The sequence below is a fragment of the Pipistrellus kuhlii genome, unplaced genomic scaffold, assembly GCF_014108245.1.
Source record: "Pipistrellus kuhlii isolate mPipKuh1 unplaced genomic scaffold, mPipKuh1.p scaffold_m20_p_1, whole genome shotgun sequence".
NCBI classification, from domain to species: Eukaryota; Metazoa; Chordata; class Mammalia; order Chiroptera; family Vespertilionidae; genus Pipistrellus; species Pipistrellus kuhlii.
This window is the reverse complement of record NW_023425404.1, coordinates 126,272,496-126,290,055: the sequence shown is the minus strand read 5'-3', so window position 1 is coordinate 126,290,055 and position 17,560 is coordinate 126,272,496. Positions and strand designations below refer to the sequence as shown.

Genomic DNA, 17,560 nt, shown 5'->3' with positions numbered 1-17,560 from the left:
ATGTAGCATCATGGGTAATTGGATCTCAGGGTAACCTTTTGTGAAGGCCTTTAAGCTGCACAGCCTAGCACTGCTCCTGACCCTCATCGTGGTGTCGCCAGTGTTCCTTGCATGGTGCCTACTTGTTGATGAGTCCAGTGTCCTGAAAGGCTGGTTTGAGGTGCTTTGCCTGGTTGAGCAGCGGGAGGATGGTAGCAGTGGTGTGGGGGCAAGCAGTTGTCTTAGTGGTTGTAAGCAGAGGGGTCTGAGAGCACAGGTGGTTGATTTTACCAGTGAGTTTGAGTTGAACAATAGGTCATCATTCTCTAGAGGAGGTTACAGTTATGCTCTTTGAGTTTGTGGGAAAGCAGTATCAATAGTGAAGATTAGTGTGAAGAAGCTATAGTAAATTACCTCGTAGATTCATGAGTTGGGAGTAGTTTAGGAAGGAGTGCTTAGCTCAGGGATGAGAAGTCTGTAGTTCCAGAGGGTGACTAAATCTCTGTGCGCATGGAGCGTTCATTGAGGGTCGTCCTTTATCCAAGTACATGCTGCTGAGGTAAAATGTAAATCCCTTTAAAAGCTTTACTGAATCATAGTAGTTTTTCTGTTGGGAGTTTTCTCAAGTGATACTATAAGTTAAATTCCTCAGTCAGGGTCCGTGAAGTCAAATGGCACTAGAAGAGCTGTTAGGAAAGATCAGAAGGAGCTCTGTCAGGCCTCTTGCCCTCTAGTGGAAAAGTTCTCATTTCACTACACCTTGTTTCTTGATTGTCTTTATTTTATAAAGTGACATTAACACTGACATCTTAGTTTTATCTCCATTACAATTACATTTTAAGAGGCGTTTATTTAAGTAAATGTAACATTTCAGTGGCTGCGTAAGGATCTTAAACATTGTGGGTGTAGGTGAGTTGGAATTGATAGACAAGAGATTGGGCCTTGAGAGTCAGAAAGCTTCCAGGTGACACTCTGAGGAGGGCTGAATGAATGAGGGGTTCTGGTTCTGCAAGAACATGGCATGGAGAGGGAAGAGACTAGGCAAGGGCCATGAGGCGGGGCAGACAGTGTGTTAAATATTAATTGTACTGGATTAGTTTAGTTTATATTTCATTGTTTAAGTTTTTATTTCTTTTTTATTTTTATTTTTTTTATTGGTATTTTAGAGGGATATTGAGAGAGGCTATGTGAACCAGTTCTATCAGATTCAATTTATAAACAAGGCTTTACATATATTTTCAAGTGGTAGCTTGTAAAATTTACTTGAGCATTCTGTGATTACTTCAAAACATACTGGTATAATGCTTATGTCATTAGAGATCATTTTGCCTAAAATTCTTGTCTTCCTAAGAAGTTAATATGAAGGAATTTAATAGATGTAATATATATTTACAACTCACTAAACATCAAAAAGTTTGTTCTGCATATAAATTTGAAAAACCACTTAGAAAATTACTGTGTCAGCAGTTAAAGTATTAAAATATGTTTTTAGAAATACATATTAAGAATTTTGCTTAAGAATACTCTTAAGTGCCGGGAAGGGGGGTTCACACAGAAGATACTCTACATACTCGGCCATGTCCTTAGGAAATTAGAATAGAATGTAGACTGTGTCAGTCTCCCTGTTATTAGCTGTGTCTGGAAGGTAAATGCTTGTGAACACAGTTGGTGCCTAGGGCACTGCTTACTCACTTACCATACCTAAAAATTTAGCTGAGATGTTGCTTCTTCACACTGACTTTCCATGAGGTTTAGATGGAACTGGAGGTGTGCAGAGCACGTGCTGAGGCATGCAGGCACCAGGAGCTAACTGGGAACTTACATGGTAATGGTTTCATTTAATTGATATGTTTTTAAAAATATATATATTTTATTAATTTTTTTACAGAGAGAAAGAGAAGGATAGAAGGTTAGAAACATTGATCAGCTGCCTCCTGCACACCCCCTACTGGGGATGTGCCCGCAACCAAGGTACATGCCCTTGACCGGAATTGAACCTGGGACCTTTCAGTCCGCAGGCCGACACTATCCACTGAGCCAAACTGGTTTTGGCTAATTGATATAAGGTTTGCTTTTACAAGTGACATTTTTCTTTTTTCTCTTCTCATGATAATCTTTTAGGTATTACATAGAGTTACAGTGGACATGAGGATTCTATAAGGCACAATTTCTATTAATATATAACTTACTAAATTAATTTATAATACCACATGATAGAATTTAAAGGCTATTTATAATATAATTAAATCCTCACCCAAAGATATAGTCATTAATTTTATAGAGACAGGAAGATAGAATGAGAAACATGGGTCAGTTATGTCCCATATGCTCCCTGACTAGGGATTGACCCATAACCTAGGTCCTAAATTGGGAAGCAAACCCATGACCTTATGGTGTATGGGACAGTGCTCCAACCAACTGAGCCACCCTGGTCAGGACATAATATAATTTTATTTATGAGAACTGCATGCCTTCGCTACAAATTTGGAATTTTTAAAATAAGGTAGGCTTACTTCCTCCCTTGTAAAAAAACAACAACAATTCTGTTATTTCAAAGAAATGCTTATTTTTTTAAAGTATATTTTTATTGAATTTAGAGAGAATATAAACATCAATAATGAGAGAGAATCATTGATTGGCTGCCTCCTGGATACCCCCCACTGGGGATTGAGCCCTCAGCCCAGGCATGTGCCCTTGACCTTAATTGAACCTGGAACCCTTTAGTCTGCAGGCCGACACTCTATTCACTGAACCAAACTTGCTTAGGACAGAAATGCTTATTCTTTTTTTTCTAAAATATATTTTATTGATTTTTTACAGAGAGGAAGAGAGAGGGATAGAGAGTTAGAAACATCTATGAGAGAGAATCATCGACCAGCTGCCTCTTGCACACCCCCCTACTGGGGATGTGCCTGCAACCATGTATATGCCCTTGATTGGAATCGAACCCAGGACCTTTCAGTCTGCAGGCCGCTCTATCCATTGAGCCAAACTGATTTTGGCAGAAATGCTTATTCTTGAATCCCATATTTTCCTGGGTAACCATTTGTAGAAGTAGATTTTAGTTTTATCTATAGAAATTTGAGACAAAGTTCTGTAAGCATTTTATGTCTAAGAAATAAAACATCTAAAGATATAAAAGCTTAAGATAAAAGATAATTCATTTTGGAAAAAATATATTGGTATTTGGTATCAGAGTTTGTCATTCATTTATACATTTTAAACAAAATCTTCTTTTTCTACAGGATTCTAAACTGCCTTCCTCAGTTCGCAGTACACTTTTGGAACTGTTTGGTCAAATAGAAAGAGAATTTGAAAATCTTTATATTGAAAACTTAGAATGTGAGTATTTCCTCTCTTAATATACTTTTATAACTTTTAACTTAAAAATCTTTGAGAGTCAAATTTGTGGGTGAACATTCACCACAGTACTCCTTTTCTTTTTGCTGCCATATTAAGATTAGTGGCTTTGAATAACACAATTTATTACCTTACAGCTCTGCAGACTAAAATCAGGTGTGGGCAGAGCTGTGTTCCTCCTGTTTGTTTGGCTTGTGGCAGATTTCATTTACTTGGAGTGAGGACAGTGTCCCTACGTTTTTGCTGGTGTTCCCAGCGTGTAGAGCCTGCACACTCTGTGGCTCATCACTCCTCTGTCATTTCTGACCCACTCCTAAGGGCATGTGGGAAGGATAGATCACCTGAGTCATGCAAGTTGATCTTCCCATCAGTGGTTCTTCACCTTAGTCATACCTGCAGGGCCCTTTGGCCCTGAGGTCACATGTTCACAGGTTATCTTTGGGGTGGGCAGTGTTATGCTGACCACACCTGCTGATCTGAATTATGATTTCATAAAAAGTAAATGCATCTTAAAGTATACTGTAAATTATAAACATTAATTCATGGTTTTCTTTTTAAATTTAAAATATACTATATTTTTCAAAAAATATATTTTATTGATTTTTTACAGAGAGGGATAGAGAGAACCATCAATGAGAGAGAAACATCTTATCAGCTGCCTCCTGCACACCCTCTCTTGGGGATGTGCCTCCAACCAAGGTACATGCCCTTGACCGGAATCAAACCTGGGACCCTTCAGTCCACAGGCTGGCACTCTATCCACTGAGCCAAGCCAGTTAGGGCTAAATACTGTATTTTGAGAATTTTTAAAAATGTATTATCTGTTTGACTTATTAGTTAAAGGTAAATCAAAATAATTTTTAATTAGTTTGTCTTTAGTTTTTTTGGTGTGTGTGTGTTTCTTTTTAAACAATACCAATATATTTTATTTGAAATAAAAATGCTGCCCAGCTGTCATGGTTCAGTGGTTGAGCACTGATCTATAAACTAGGAGGTTACAGTTTGATTCATGGTCATGGCACATACACTGGTTGTTGGGCTTGTGACCCTTCAGTTTGCAGGCCAATGCTCTATCCACTGAGCCAAACTGGCTGTGGCTCTTTGCCAGTCTTATAGCTGAGTATCTTGTTCCAGTCAATTTTGGTGTTGGTAACTGGAAGCTGCCGGCACAAGGCCTTGAATATGGTATCTGGCATTGTTTGATGGTTTTTGCTAATTGCTGTCTGATACTCATTTTCTGCATGCTCTCTGGTTTTAATAAACTCCTTGGTAGTTTGGACTTCATTCGAAACAGTTACTGAATCTTGTACATCTTTATGACTAACCAGTTGAACACTGCCATATTCATAATAATGAATCTGAATCTTAAGTACTCCAATCTCCTGGGCTGTAGGTAGTGTGATGGTGAACTTTCATTGTGATGTTCAATAACCATTCCAGAAGTTTTTAGGCTGAAACTAGTGGCTTTCAATACATGCAATAATGGTCTGTTTCCCATCAATAGTTTAACATAAACAGCACAGAAGCCATTGAAATAATGATCTTTCACACAGGCCTGTTAAGTGCTGTCACAGGATTCTCTCAAAGACTTCAGACCTCCATCTACTATATAGTACTTCCTCTGGCTGGAAGTAATCTGCTTCTTTCTGTAATTAATTAAATTTAAAGGAAATTTTGTTTCTTGGATTGAAAAATTTGCTATTATCCAGGTCACTGTTTTGTAATTGAGACTTGATCTTCATATCCTATTTCTATAGGTGTGAACTGATCCATATTATACTGGGCAAATGCATGTGTTGCCCTTTCCTCAAGGAAATGGTCATTCATTTTTAAGAAGTAGCTGGGCATTTTTGAACTAGAGTCCTGGTGCACGAAATTTGTGTTGGGGGTGGGGGGTAGGATGGGGTCCTCTCAGCCTAGCCTCCATCCTCTCCAATCTGGGTCATCCCTCTCACAATCCTGGACTGCTGGCACCTAATTGCTCACCTGCCTGCCTGCCTGGTTGCACCTAACTGCCCCCTTCCTGCCAGGCTGGTCACTCCCAATTGCCCCCCCCCCCCCCCCCCCCCCCCGCCTGGTTGCCCCAACTGTTTCCCCGCCCCCCACCCCATGCCAGCCTGTTCTCTCCTAACTGCCCCCCCCTCCTCAGGCCTGGTCATCCCTTACTGCCAGCCTAATCACCTCCCTGCTGGCCTGGTCCCTCCATGCACTGTGCTTGTTCACTCTTTTGGTCATCTCTTACCAGGTCGTTGGGAGCCATTTTATGAGGGCATGAGGGTCAATTTGCATACTATGTCTTTATTATATAGAATGCTTCAATAAATTCCTCTGGGGGGCTGCATGAGTGATGAATTTAGCAGTTATGTGTACCTTCTCATTCGACACCTGATCCTCAAAGTTGGACATCTTGTTTTTAGATTTTTTTTTTTTTTTAAATTCTCACCCAAGGGTGATCTTTGATTTTTTTTTAAAATACATTTTATTGATTTTTTTACAGAGAGGAAGGGAGAGGGATAGAGAGCTAGAAACATCAATGAGATAGAGTCATCAATCAGCTGCCTCCTGCACATCCCCCATTGGGGATGTGCCCGCAACCAAGGCACACGCCCCTTGACTGGAATTGAACCCGGGACCCTTCAGTCAGCAGGCCGACGCTCTATCCACTGAGCCAAACCGGCCTGGGCCTTTTATTTTTTTTATTTTTATTTTTAGAGATAGTGGAAGAGAGGGAACCGGGTGGGAGGAAGAGAGCGAGAGAGGAAGGGAGAGAAAAAGAGAAAGAGACAGAGAAAGAGAGACATTGATGTGAGAGAGATACATTGATTGGTTTGGTTGCTTTCTGCACATGCCCTGCGTGATGCTGGGAATGAACCTGTAACTCAGGGTATGTGCCTTTGACCAGAATCGAAACTAAAAACACTCATTGTTAGAGCAGGCTGATGTTCTAACCACTGAATGAAGCCAGCCAGGGCTTGTTTTTAGTTTCTTTTTTTAAAAAAATTCTTCATTGTTGAAAGTTTTCTGTGACTCTCTTTTCCCCCATTGATCTCTTCTCACTCATTCCTGCCCCCCAATACAGGCTCTCACCTCCCTACTGTCTGTGTCCATTGTGTGGTCTTCCCCCTCCCTCCTTCCCTGCCCTCTCTCCAAGGTTTGATAATTTGTTTGATGTTTCTGTGTCTCTGGATCTATTTTTGTTCATCAGTTTATGTTGTTCATTATATTCCACAAATGAGTGAGATCATGTGATACTTAGCTTTAGTGGACTGACTGGCTTAGCATAATGCTCTCCAGGTCCAGCCACCCTGTTGCAGATGGTAAGAGTTCTCTCTTTTTTACAGCAGCATAGTATTCTATCGTGTACATGTACCACAGGTTTTTAATCCACTCATCTGATGGGCATTTTAAGGCTGTTTCCAGATCTTAGCTATTGTAAATTGTGTTGCTATGAACATAGGGATGCATATATTCTTTCTCTTGTCTTTAGTTTTTTTTTGAAAAAACAATTTCTATTCATCTGAAACTAATACAAAATATTGAATATAAACTAATTGAAAAACATTAAAAAATTTTTATTTTAGAAGCATTTCCTTCATTTCCTTAAAGTAGTGATTTTCAACCATTTTCATCTCATGGCACACATAAACTAAATATTCTGTGGCACACCAAAAAATACATTTTTTGCCAATCTGATAAAATAAATAGGTACAATTTTTATTTATTCACACCAGATGGCTATTGTTGTGTTGGCTGTTAGATATAAATATTTCTTCTTCGTGTCCGGCTAGTGAGGCTAGAAAGCGGTCCGGTTCCTGAGTAGTGGTGACTGGGGATTGAGAAAATGAAAGAGTCAGACACAAATATAGTAGGGAAAGCTGGGACTGGGAGGGACCACTCTCTTCTGATGGAGAGACTGGGACCCAGAGTTTATTTTATACAGCAAATCCCTGGAAGTTTTAATAAAGCCCAAGACAAAGGAGATTATGTGCATTCTTGTAGGTTCCTTATAATCCTCACTTCTGGTTGGGCCAGATAATCTTGTTTGTTCCTGGTGCTTGAAACCTACCCCCAGATGCCTGAGGCTAAGGTCAAGCTGACCACACACCTGCCTCTGGCGAGGGCATTTCCCGGACTCCGGAACCCACTGGATTCAGCTGGCAGTAATTAAAGAAATGCTCGTGTGCCTTTCCAGGCGTTCTCTATAGGCTCTTATTTATTTATTTTTTATGTGACAATTTAAGGGAAAAGAGGTCAGTGCCCCTGACAAAATAGTCAGATATTGCATATTTTAAAAATTCTTGTGGCACACCAGTATGCCTGTTATGACACAGCTTTGGTAATCGCTGCCTTGAAGAAACAAGCAGAGTAAAAAAGAAACATATCTGTCATTATTCTGCGTGTTAACCCATCCCACTGTGCAAAGGAAAACATTTGCTGCATTTTTTGCTCTTAGTTCTTCAAGTAATTGTTTTATGAACTTAATCTGTTTTGCTCTGTTTAGTTTACATGAAGTCATACTTTGCAAAATGTTAGGAAATGTGTCCTTTACCCCTCACTGCTCTATTACTTGCCAGTTTTTGTTATTTTCCAGGGTTTGTGTTTGTAAAAGTTTTAACCATAACCAGGTCTTTTATAAATTGATTCTAAAAATTCATTACTAATAAATAGCTTTTATATTATTAGAATATTTTTACCCTAGAACTAAGTGTAATCTTATGTCATTTAAACTTTGTTACTAGAAAATTTAACGTTTTGATATTGGATTTTCCTTGAAAGGCCATCTTAAAAATTTACAGAGGAAGGAATTATTCCAGCATTTTATAAGATAAAATTAGGTATTAAGTACTGCATCTGATTTTAAACATTTTTTTTAGTATCACAGTTGTATGGATCCAAGTATTGCTGAATTTCCATTGTGATCTAAGGCCTTGTGTTTTATGAATTTGTACAGTCTTTCAAGAAAAACTGTAGGATTTACAGATGACTTATGTGGGAGGGTCAGTGACTGCCTATTGCCTGTGAGGTAGAGTTGAAATTGCTCAGACTGGATTTGTTCAGAGCCTTTTGTGCTTGGTCTTCTTTCTAATTGATCTCATTTGCACTTTCACCCAGACACTTGGCCTCACATTAGTCTGAACTGATCTTGTCCAGGCCTGGGAGGCAGCATGGCAGGCTCATAGCCTTAGTGGTGGAATTTGTGGTCAGACAGGGACCAGCTGCAAGGCTACAGTTGGTTGTGTCCTTGGATAAGTCCTTCCCCCACTGGTCTCTTTTCTCATCTGCAGAGTGTGGAAACAGCGAGATAATAGCATCTATACATGCCTTTGACTGGAATCGAACCTGGACTCTTCAGTCCGCAGGCCATCACTCTATCCACTGAGCCAAATTGGTTAGGGCTGATTATGTTTTTTTATTTTATGTTTTTTTCCCCTTGATTTCATTGTCCTCAGTTACACTGTAATATTACATTTAGTTTTGGACAATATCAGGATTATGTTTTTAAATATATAGAATAAAATACAAGGGGAAAAAATTACATTGAAAATCCAACAGCTCTGCTTGATGAGAGCCAGTTTCTATTTTTGGAATCATGTCTTGAATTTTTTAAGAACTCTATAAACTGATTTTGTTAATAGGGTATTATTAAAGTCTTTGTTTAGAAAATACCAATATATACCATGTTTCCCCGAAAATAAGACATCTTCCGAAAATAAGACCTACTTACAGGTTTCCTTCTGGGTGAAATATAAGGCATCCCCTGAAAATAAGGCCCCCCTAGGCTAAACGTGAGAGATTTGGTTCACTGATTCTGAAAGAAATGGAGTCACAAGAAATTCACCAGGAAATTCAGGAATTGGATTGTTATGATGATGTTCCAGAAGATGATGACATGATTGTCATTGAATAAATGAGTAAATTCTTAATACTGTAGGATTCACAGTTTGTCTGGTTTGTGTTGACAACTACTGTACTACCATACTGTATACAGGTAATAAATTTCCTTTATTTTCATTTAACAATAAATGTGTACCATATTCTTCATGGAAAAAGAGACATCCCCTGAAAATAAGACCTAGCCCATCTTTGGGAGCAAAAATTAATATTAGACACTGTCTTATTTTCGGGGAAACAGGGTAGCATTTTTATGTGCTCAATGTTTGGAAGTGGTCAATATATTTAAACAAAAAGTATACATTTTAACTCTTTTTATAAACAACATTTTAAAAAATTGATTTCAAAGAGGAAAGGAGAGGGAGAGAGAGTGAATCATTGATCATCTGCCTCCTGCATACCACCCCCCTTTGGGGATAGAGCCTGCAACCCGGGCATGTGCCCTTGGCTGGAATTGAACCCTTGATCCCTCAATCTGCAGGCTGATGCTCTACCCAGTGAGCCAAACCAGCTAGGAACACATTTTAACTTACATTTTTAATTTTATTTCCAGTGCGTAGAGAAATTGAGACTCTTAATGAGCGTTTAGCTGCTGAAGGACAAGTGATCGATGGGGCAGAACTGAGTAAGGGCCAACTGAAAACTAAAGGTAAGGGGGGTACTTGTGAATGGTGCCTTGCAGATTACATGGGGGGAATTTGGAATTTAATGTAGGACATAATTCATTGATTTTATGATCAGCACTACTTGAGTCTATAATTTAGGTGTAGGCACAGAGGAAAGAAGGAATTTCCTGTTGTCCCTGTGTCCGAATGAACAGACAACCCTCCCAATTGCACTGTCTTACCTATGTGAAATGGACGATCCCATTAATGACTGCAGTTATATCCCAGCTCTGAAAGTTGGTGGCTCCTTAATTGTATGGCTGTATTGATTGTCGATTCTCTGTCTCGGCAGCCAGTCACAGTACCAGCCAGCTTTCTCAGAAGCTGAAGACCACTTACAAGGCCTCCACTAGTAAGGTATGCAAGGCGCTGGCTCCTGGGCCAGTCATATGGTACTTAAGGTGGGCATATGTATTGTATACTCAAAGTTGCATATTTTTAATTAGATATGTCTGATAGGAAAAGATAAACTTCTGGTATTAAGTCAGTTTTTAGAAGGATAGATTTGTTAAATGGCCACAGCATATAGATACCAAGATACTAATACTTGTTGAAGTTACTATATTATGCATCAGTAAATTTGTTTGTTTTTGAGGAAAGATATATTTTGTATTATTACTTGGCTTGATACAGAGACTCTGAATTTGGAGAATACTAATAAATAGGTATAAAGCAATGCAAATTACATTTTTTTTTGTAAACACATTTTAATAACAACATAAAATATAATTATATAGGTATGCTATATCTATTTTCATCATTTTCCCACTTCAGGGCACTTTTTCTTTTTTCTTTTCTTTTTTTTTTCTTCTTTATTGATTAAGGTATGTGTCCTCATCCCCCCTATACTCCCCAACTCCTCCCCATTCATTCCCTCACCCCTCTGTTGGCAAATTACATTCTGAACTATAGTTAAGTTTTAGTTCAATTTCTCTAATTTTCCAAGTATAATCAGGAAGTGAAGGTCTTGTCTCCAAGGCTTTTTTTTTTTTTTTTTTGTGTGTGTGGTATTTTGCTTTTTCTTAAATTATCTTATTCTGATCTTCTTTTTTTATTTTTATTTATTTTTTATTTTTTCTTTTAAATATATTTTATTGATTTTGCACAGAGAGGAAGGGAGAGAGACAGAGAGTTAGAAACATCGATGAGAGAGAGTCATCGATCAGCTGCCTCTTGCACACCCCCCACTGGGGATATGCCCGCAACCAAGGTACATGCCCTTGACCGGAATCGAACCCGGGCCCTTCAGTCCCCAAGCCAACGCTCTATCCATTGAGCCAAACCTGTCTCGGCTTATTCTGATCTTCTTAAAGTTGCAGGATTTAATAGTTTGGAAATATTTATGAGGAATTACCATTATGAAGTAATATTTTGAGGTAATTTTGTATGCATCTCTGCTTTGGAGTATTTTGAGTATACAAAATGTAAATTAAATTACCTAACCTTAACAAAGGCATACTCCTTTTCTAAACCTGAGGGAAAGTTTAAATTTGTGGTGAGTCTGTCATAAAGACATAAATAGTTATTGTTAACTTTTTATTTTTCCAGTTTGTTCCCTGAGCTTACAGTTATTTCTCTTAAGGTCCAAAATGAGATTAACTGCAATTAATGTAGCAGACTTGGTCTTTCTGTTTACTTGGAAGTCTTTAGCAATTCTTAGTTAAAAATCTGAGTATTGCTGACATTTTCTTGTGTGTGTTTTTGTTGTTGTTGTTAATCCTCACCCAAAGATATTTTTCCATTGATTTCCAGGGAGAGTAGAAGAGAGAGGGGGAGACAGAGAGAAACATTGGTGTGTGAGAGAAACACATTGATTGGTTGCCACCTGCACAAGCCTTGAGTCTATAATTTAGGCACAGAGGAAAGAAGGAATTGCCTGTTGCCCCCGTGTCCTCATTGACAGAAAAACCCAGGGCCCGGGCTGGAGAGGAGCCTGCAACCAAGTACGTGCCCTTGACTGGAATTGAACCTGGGACCCTTTGGTCCGAAGGCCTACACTCTATTCACTGAGCCTAACTGGTTAGGGCTGTTTTTTTTTTTTTTTTTCTTCTTTTAAATAACTTTGAAATGTAAACAGTTAAAATTTTTTAAAAATGTATTTACCTTAAACTTAACTAGATTTGAAGTTTTTAATAAATGTTAAACTTTTTTCAAATTTGGTGAGGTTGTGTTCTTCCTCATTTAACTTCTTATTAGAGTACTAGAGGCCTGGTGCCCGAATTCGTGCACGGGTGGAGCCCCTCAGCATAGCCAGCGATCAGGCTGGCCAGCCCCATCTTTGATCAGGGCCCATCAGGGGCAGGGCTGGGCCCGCGGGGGTAAGGGTAAGGGGCCATGGGAGGTTGGTCGGCCGGCTGCAGGGAGGAACTGGGGAATGTTGACCAGCCATGGGAGCTTGGCTGTTGGAGTGCACTGACCACCAGGGAACAGCTCATGCATTGAGCATCTGACCCCTGGTAGTCAGTGTGTGTCATAGTGACTGATCATTCAGGTCGTTCCAGTTGTTCCGTCTTAACGGTCGCTTAGGCTTTTATATATAGAGAGATTATATTGTTTATTTAGTAATTCTAACTTATATACATAAGATCTTAGAATGCCAAAACTTTCCGATAATTTTGTTTTTTATTGATTTCAGAGAGGAAGGGAGAGAGAGAGAGAGAAACATCAGTGATGAGAAGGAATCATTGATTGGCTGTCTCCTGCATGTCCCCTACTGGGTATTGAGCCCACAACCTGGGCATGTGCCCTTGATGGTAATCAAAGCCTTCATTTCGCAGGCTGTCAGTCTATCCACTGAGCCAAATAAATCATCTAGTAATAATTATATATAATCCTTTATTCCTCTACTTCAAAAATTATCAGAGAACTGATAATTTTTGAAGTAGAGGAATAAAGGATTATATATAATTATTACTTACCATGAGTATTGAAAAATAAGATTGGGGCAAAGGTAAGGTGTATACAATAACACTTTGCTTTAAAAAAATATATAAAGCCCAATCATTTTGGATACTAGAAATTGATCTGAATTTATGAGAAGCATGTGGGTAATGATCTTTATAGCATTGTGCACAGTGTGAGTATACCCATCTTAAAGAATAACAATGAACATATATGACATTATTTAAAATTGGGAGAAATGATCTGATATCAGAATGTATTCTGATTGGTGCCATGCATGTTCTGGATAGGAGCTAATACAGTGTAGTAGATAGGCTCTGTGTTCTGGGTTTATTACTTTCCCCCTCTGACTCAGCAGATAGGTAGGTAAGTGTTTGGTGACATAGTGGAAAACCGAAGTTCACTGAGCAAACCAGGAAGAAGGAAGGCAGATACGATAGTTGAATCTGCAAACCACTTGAAAGAAACTTGTGAAAACATTCACACATTGGATTTTGTTAAAGTAGTCTAGATTATATCTCAGTTAAAATGATAGTTAGGATGTGTGAGTATCCATTTGTTGCTTCATCATGTTGCTTTTCTGTCATGAATGTTTTCTCTGAGTTGTTCAGTCCTTGCAATTGTGGCTAAGCAGTTAATACTTTTAAGAACAGAGTTAAGAGGTGGTCACTCTGTAGTGGCATTAGGAGCAATGTGTTAGTGTTCTTGGACTGCCTGTTACCTCTTCCTGGAGTCCACCAGAAATGTTTTTATGAGTCAGTGCCCCTCAGTCCTTACTGTTCCCGTAGGCTCAGTGATGCATGTGGCTTCAGTTGTTCATTTCTGATATTTATATGGTCTGTATAGAAATGGTAGACTTGGAAAATTAAACTTGCTATCACTTATTGTGGGGGTAGGCTGTGCATGTTTCTCCACTCACGCTTTTCTAAATGTTACATTATTTAACACATGAATGGCACTTAACAATGTTTTCACCTGTAGTGACAATCTTACTAGGTTGAGTAGGATATGAGCTTTCAAAAAGAAGAAGGTTTGAGGTTGACCTGGTCCTTTCGTAATTCCATGTATATTTAAGTCAAGTCATACGGAACCTGGGTGTGGTGCTGGTGAGAATGGGTCTCCTAACACATTGGTTCTGTCACCTGCTGTGTTAGGAATAACTTGGCCCTCACACCCGAGTTGATGCAACAGTGGGTTGTGTTTTCACTAAGAATGAACTGAGACATCTTTTTATGGATTTTCTAACCCAGAGTTTCAAACAGCTGTATAAGCCACCGATTTTTCTTTTTCACTTGATTTTATAATTTTAAAAGTGAAATTCTGAAGAGTTCTTTGTGTTGAATTAGTGTCTTCCTCACATGCTTTCCACTTTTCCTTATACGGAAAGGGAGAATTGTTTGCTTTGTGTCATGCTAGATGATGTCGCACCATCTTGTGGCCTGTGTGGTGCTTGGCTGTGAGCTGCTTGCACCCTGGCTGCCCTGTGCCTCTTCCTAGTATGGTGGGGTCATCAAGCTCGTGTTCATCAAACAATGCTGGAAAGATCTCATTTGTTTAGAGGGTCCAACTTTTGGTGTTTTCCAAAAATAATGTGGTTTGTATCAGTCCCCCAAAACAAAAAGAAACACAAGGAAAGTCCCCACTAGTAAAAGTAATTAGTGTTAAGGGTTTGGGGTATATCTTCCAGAATTTGGAAATTTTTTGATGATTTGAATTTTGGAAGAGTGACTTGGAATACATAAATAGGCTTTTCTTTTCATGGTAGGAATGCTTGAGGGACTTGGTGGGGGGGTTTTGGGACCTTTGTAAAGACTTCAATCCTGCTTTGTGATATCCAGCTGGATGAGTTCCATTATTTGCATTTATGTCACGTTCCTTTAGTGTTTTAAATATTCTGTTCAATGATTTATGCATTTTCTAAACATCCTTTTTTTTTTAACTTAAAAAACATTTGCTCAGTTAATCATCTATAATATTCTTTCCTGTTGCAATTTTAGATTGTCTCCAGCTTCAAGGCCACCACATCAAGGGCTGTGTGCCAGCTTGTGAAGGAGTACATTGGCCATAGGGATGGCATCTGGGATGTCAGTGTGGCGAAAACACAGCCCGTGGTGCTGGGGACTGCATCTGCTGGTGAGTCCAGAGCTAGCCCCGCTGCTTGTCACTCATGATTGTACAACAGCTGGTGTGAATGAATGACCTTTGGGTGTTGTAGCAGAATGACCCTGGGAGGAGACATGTGGCCGAGCAGTCATTCATACAAAGCCCTGACTTGGTGCTTAGTTCTGATGGCCCTGTCCGGCCTTTCTCAGTCTGTGGGTGTGATGCCATGTCTGTCTCCAGGGTATATAGCCAACTCTGTTAAGGAATCACTATTCAAGGCAGCAGAAGGTGGGATATTTTTTAAACATATTAGGTATTTCCCCCTCCCCCCCCAATATATTTTACTGATTTTTTATAGAGAGGAAGGGAGAGGGTCAGAGAGTTAGAAACATCGATGAGTGAGAAACATTGATCAGCTGCCTCCTGCACACCTCCTACTGGGGATGTGCCCGCAACCAAGGTACATATCTTTGACTGAAATTGAACCTGGGATCTTTCAGTCCACAGGCTGATGCTATATCTACTGAGCCAAACTGGTTAGGGCCATAATAGTTATTTTTTTTTTATTGGCTTTCTTGTTATTTATGCTAACTATATCTGCTTTTGAAAGTACACTTCACATTTTTCCCACTTGTAAGGTGTGGCTGAGGGAAGTGCTGTGTGGTCTGAAGGGGGACTACTGTTCCAGGATTTAGGGGAGTGAGGCTGCTGCTGCCCTGAGTTTGCCTTTGGGAATCACAGGGTGGGCGTTATTGAGACCCCTATCTTCTCACCAAAGAAAAGGCATTTTTTGAAAGCTGTCTAATTAATGCCCCTTCAGTTAAAAATTGCTAAAATTAAAATGGTGCTCACTTGTTAAAAATGAATTTTTCCAGCTGTGACAAGTTACTAGAATCTGCCTTTTCAAGTGGAAATAGAAAATGTAAAACCTAGTTAGAATGATGAAAAAACTTTTTTCTCTTGTTTAAAACTCTGTTTGTACATGAGCATCCCAGATTATTTAAGGAATTTACCACTAATAAAGAAGAATAACAAGGGTCCTTTTCTGATATCTCTGAAATCTCAGTTGGGTAATTGGCATTTATTTTTCAGATTTTTCTATTAAGTCTACTTTTTATCTTTTTCTTTTTCTTTTTTAATATATTTTATTGATTTTCCACAGAGAGGAAGGAAGAGGGATAGAGAGCTAGAAACGTCTATGAGAGAGAAACATCAACCAGCTGCCTCTTGCACAGCCCCTACTGTGCCCACAACCAAGGTATATGCCCTTGACCGGAATCGAACCTGGGACCCTTCAGTCCCCAAGACAACGCTCTATCTACTTAGCCAAACCGGCTTCGGCGACTTTTTATCTTTTTCTTATGCCCATAAATGGAAAGGTCTAAAGGAATATTTATTAAACATCAAATAATTAACTATTTAGATGCTATTTACATTTGAATATTACAAGGTGATCTGAAAAGTTTTAATATTTCACTAGAAAAGTGGACCTGAGATGTAAATGACCTCTGTATTTAAGCCTCCAGTGGGGTGCTGTCTGTAACGGTGAACTAGGAACTGAGGACCCTGGTTTTTCTCCTTGCCTGCAAATGACCCAAGACAAGTCACCAGCTTCTTCCATCTTTTTGGAAGTGTTTTCTTTCTTTCTTTCTTTCTTTTTTTTTTTTAAATATATTTTTATTGATTTTTTACAGAGAGGAAAGGAGAGAGATAGAGAGCTAGAAACGTCGATGAGAGAGAAACATCGACCAGCTGCCTCTTGCACACCCCCTACCGGGGATGTGCCCACAACCAAGGTACATGCCCTTGACCGGAATCGAACCCGGGACCTTTCAGTCCGCAGACCGACGCTCTACCACTGAGCCAAACCGGTTTCGGCTGGAAGTGTTTTCTTTGATCAGTTGAATTACAGAATAGTAAAATCAGAGTTGCAAGAGACAGTAGTGGTAATGTAACTTCTCATGTTTAGAATATTTGTCTTATTCTTTTATTGAAAAGACCATGTAGCTGGCAATGGCTCAGTTCTTCTTATTTGTTTCAATTTGCAGATCACACAGCTTTGCTGTGGAGCATTGAGACAGGAAAGTGCCTCATCAAGTACATTGGCCATGTGGGATCAGGTCAGTGCTATTACATAAATAGGTCTCCAGATGGGAGGCTTGCTGAGTTGGTGTCAGGACAGTGGGACATTCTCATAGACAGACAGATAGATGCCATCCCTCTAAGTGGAGGCTTCACAAAGGGAAAGATCAGCTCACTGATGTCAGATAGGAGTTGTCTGTGTTTTATTTAATGTTGCACAGACAGGCACAGGTAGATAGTTTTGAAACTGAAATATGTGTGTTATTTGTCAAAAACTGCGTATTCACTCTAGATTCACTTTCCCCTTATCAGACCCAATGCAGGCTGTTGTCTGCCCCAGGCACTTCCCTGCCACTAGTACTTAGTTAACACAGCAGCTCTTCCCTGCCCTTTCTGTGTATGCACCTTGTGTGTCCAAGTGTTCTGACCAAATTTCACCCACTCTTGTCCCGCTCCCTTTGTGGGTCCTTCCATCTGGAATGCATCATCTTCAATGTTCTGACAGGTAGCCCCATGGTCCCCGCCACTCTCTGAACTCTCGTTGATAAATTGCTAGGTGGCATCTGCCTTTTGCTTCT

At 39.5% G+C, this 17,560-nt stretch overlaps 1 protein-coding gene and 1 pseudogene across 2 annotated transcripts in view; one reads left to right on the top strand and one right to left on the bottom strand.

Annotated features, from left to right (window-relative positions):
• The window catches only part of WDR37 (WD repeat domain 37), a 76,245-nt gene that overhangs the window by 19,355 nt on the left and 39,330 nt on the right, over positions 1-17,560 (top strand). For both annotated transcript variants that reach the window (XM_045588793.1, XM_036408361.1), the window contains exons 3-7: positions 3,225-3,321; positions 9,785-9,880; positions 10,189-10,253; positions 14,795-14,930; positions 16,949-17,020. In XM_045588793.1, coding sequence (XP_045444749.1) covers positions 3,225-3,321; positions 9,785-9,880; positions 10,189-10,253; positions 14,795-14,930; positions 16,949-17,020 — 466 coding nt within the window. The remainder of the gene's footprint in view (positions 1-3,224; positions 3,322-9,784; positions 9,881-10,188; positions 10,254-14,794; positions 14,931-16,948; positions 17,021-17,560) is intronic.
• LOC118708000 lies at positions 4,365-5,745 on the bottom strand (annotated as a pseudogene).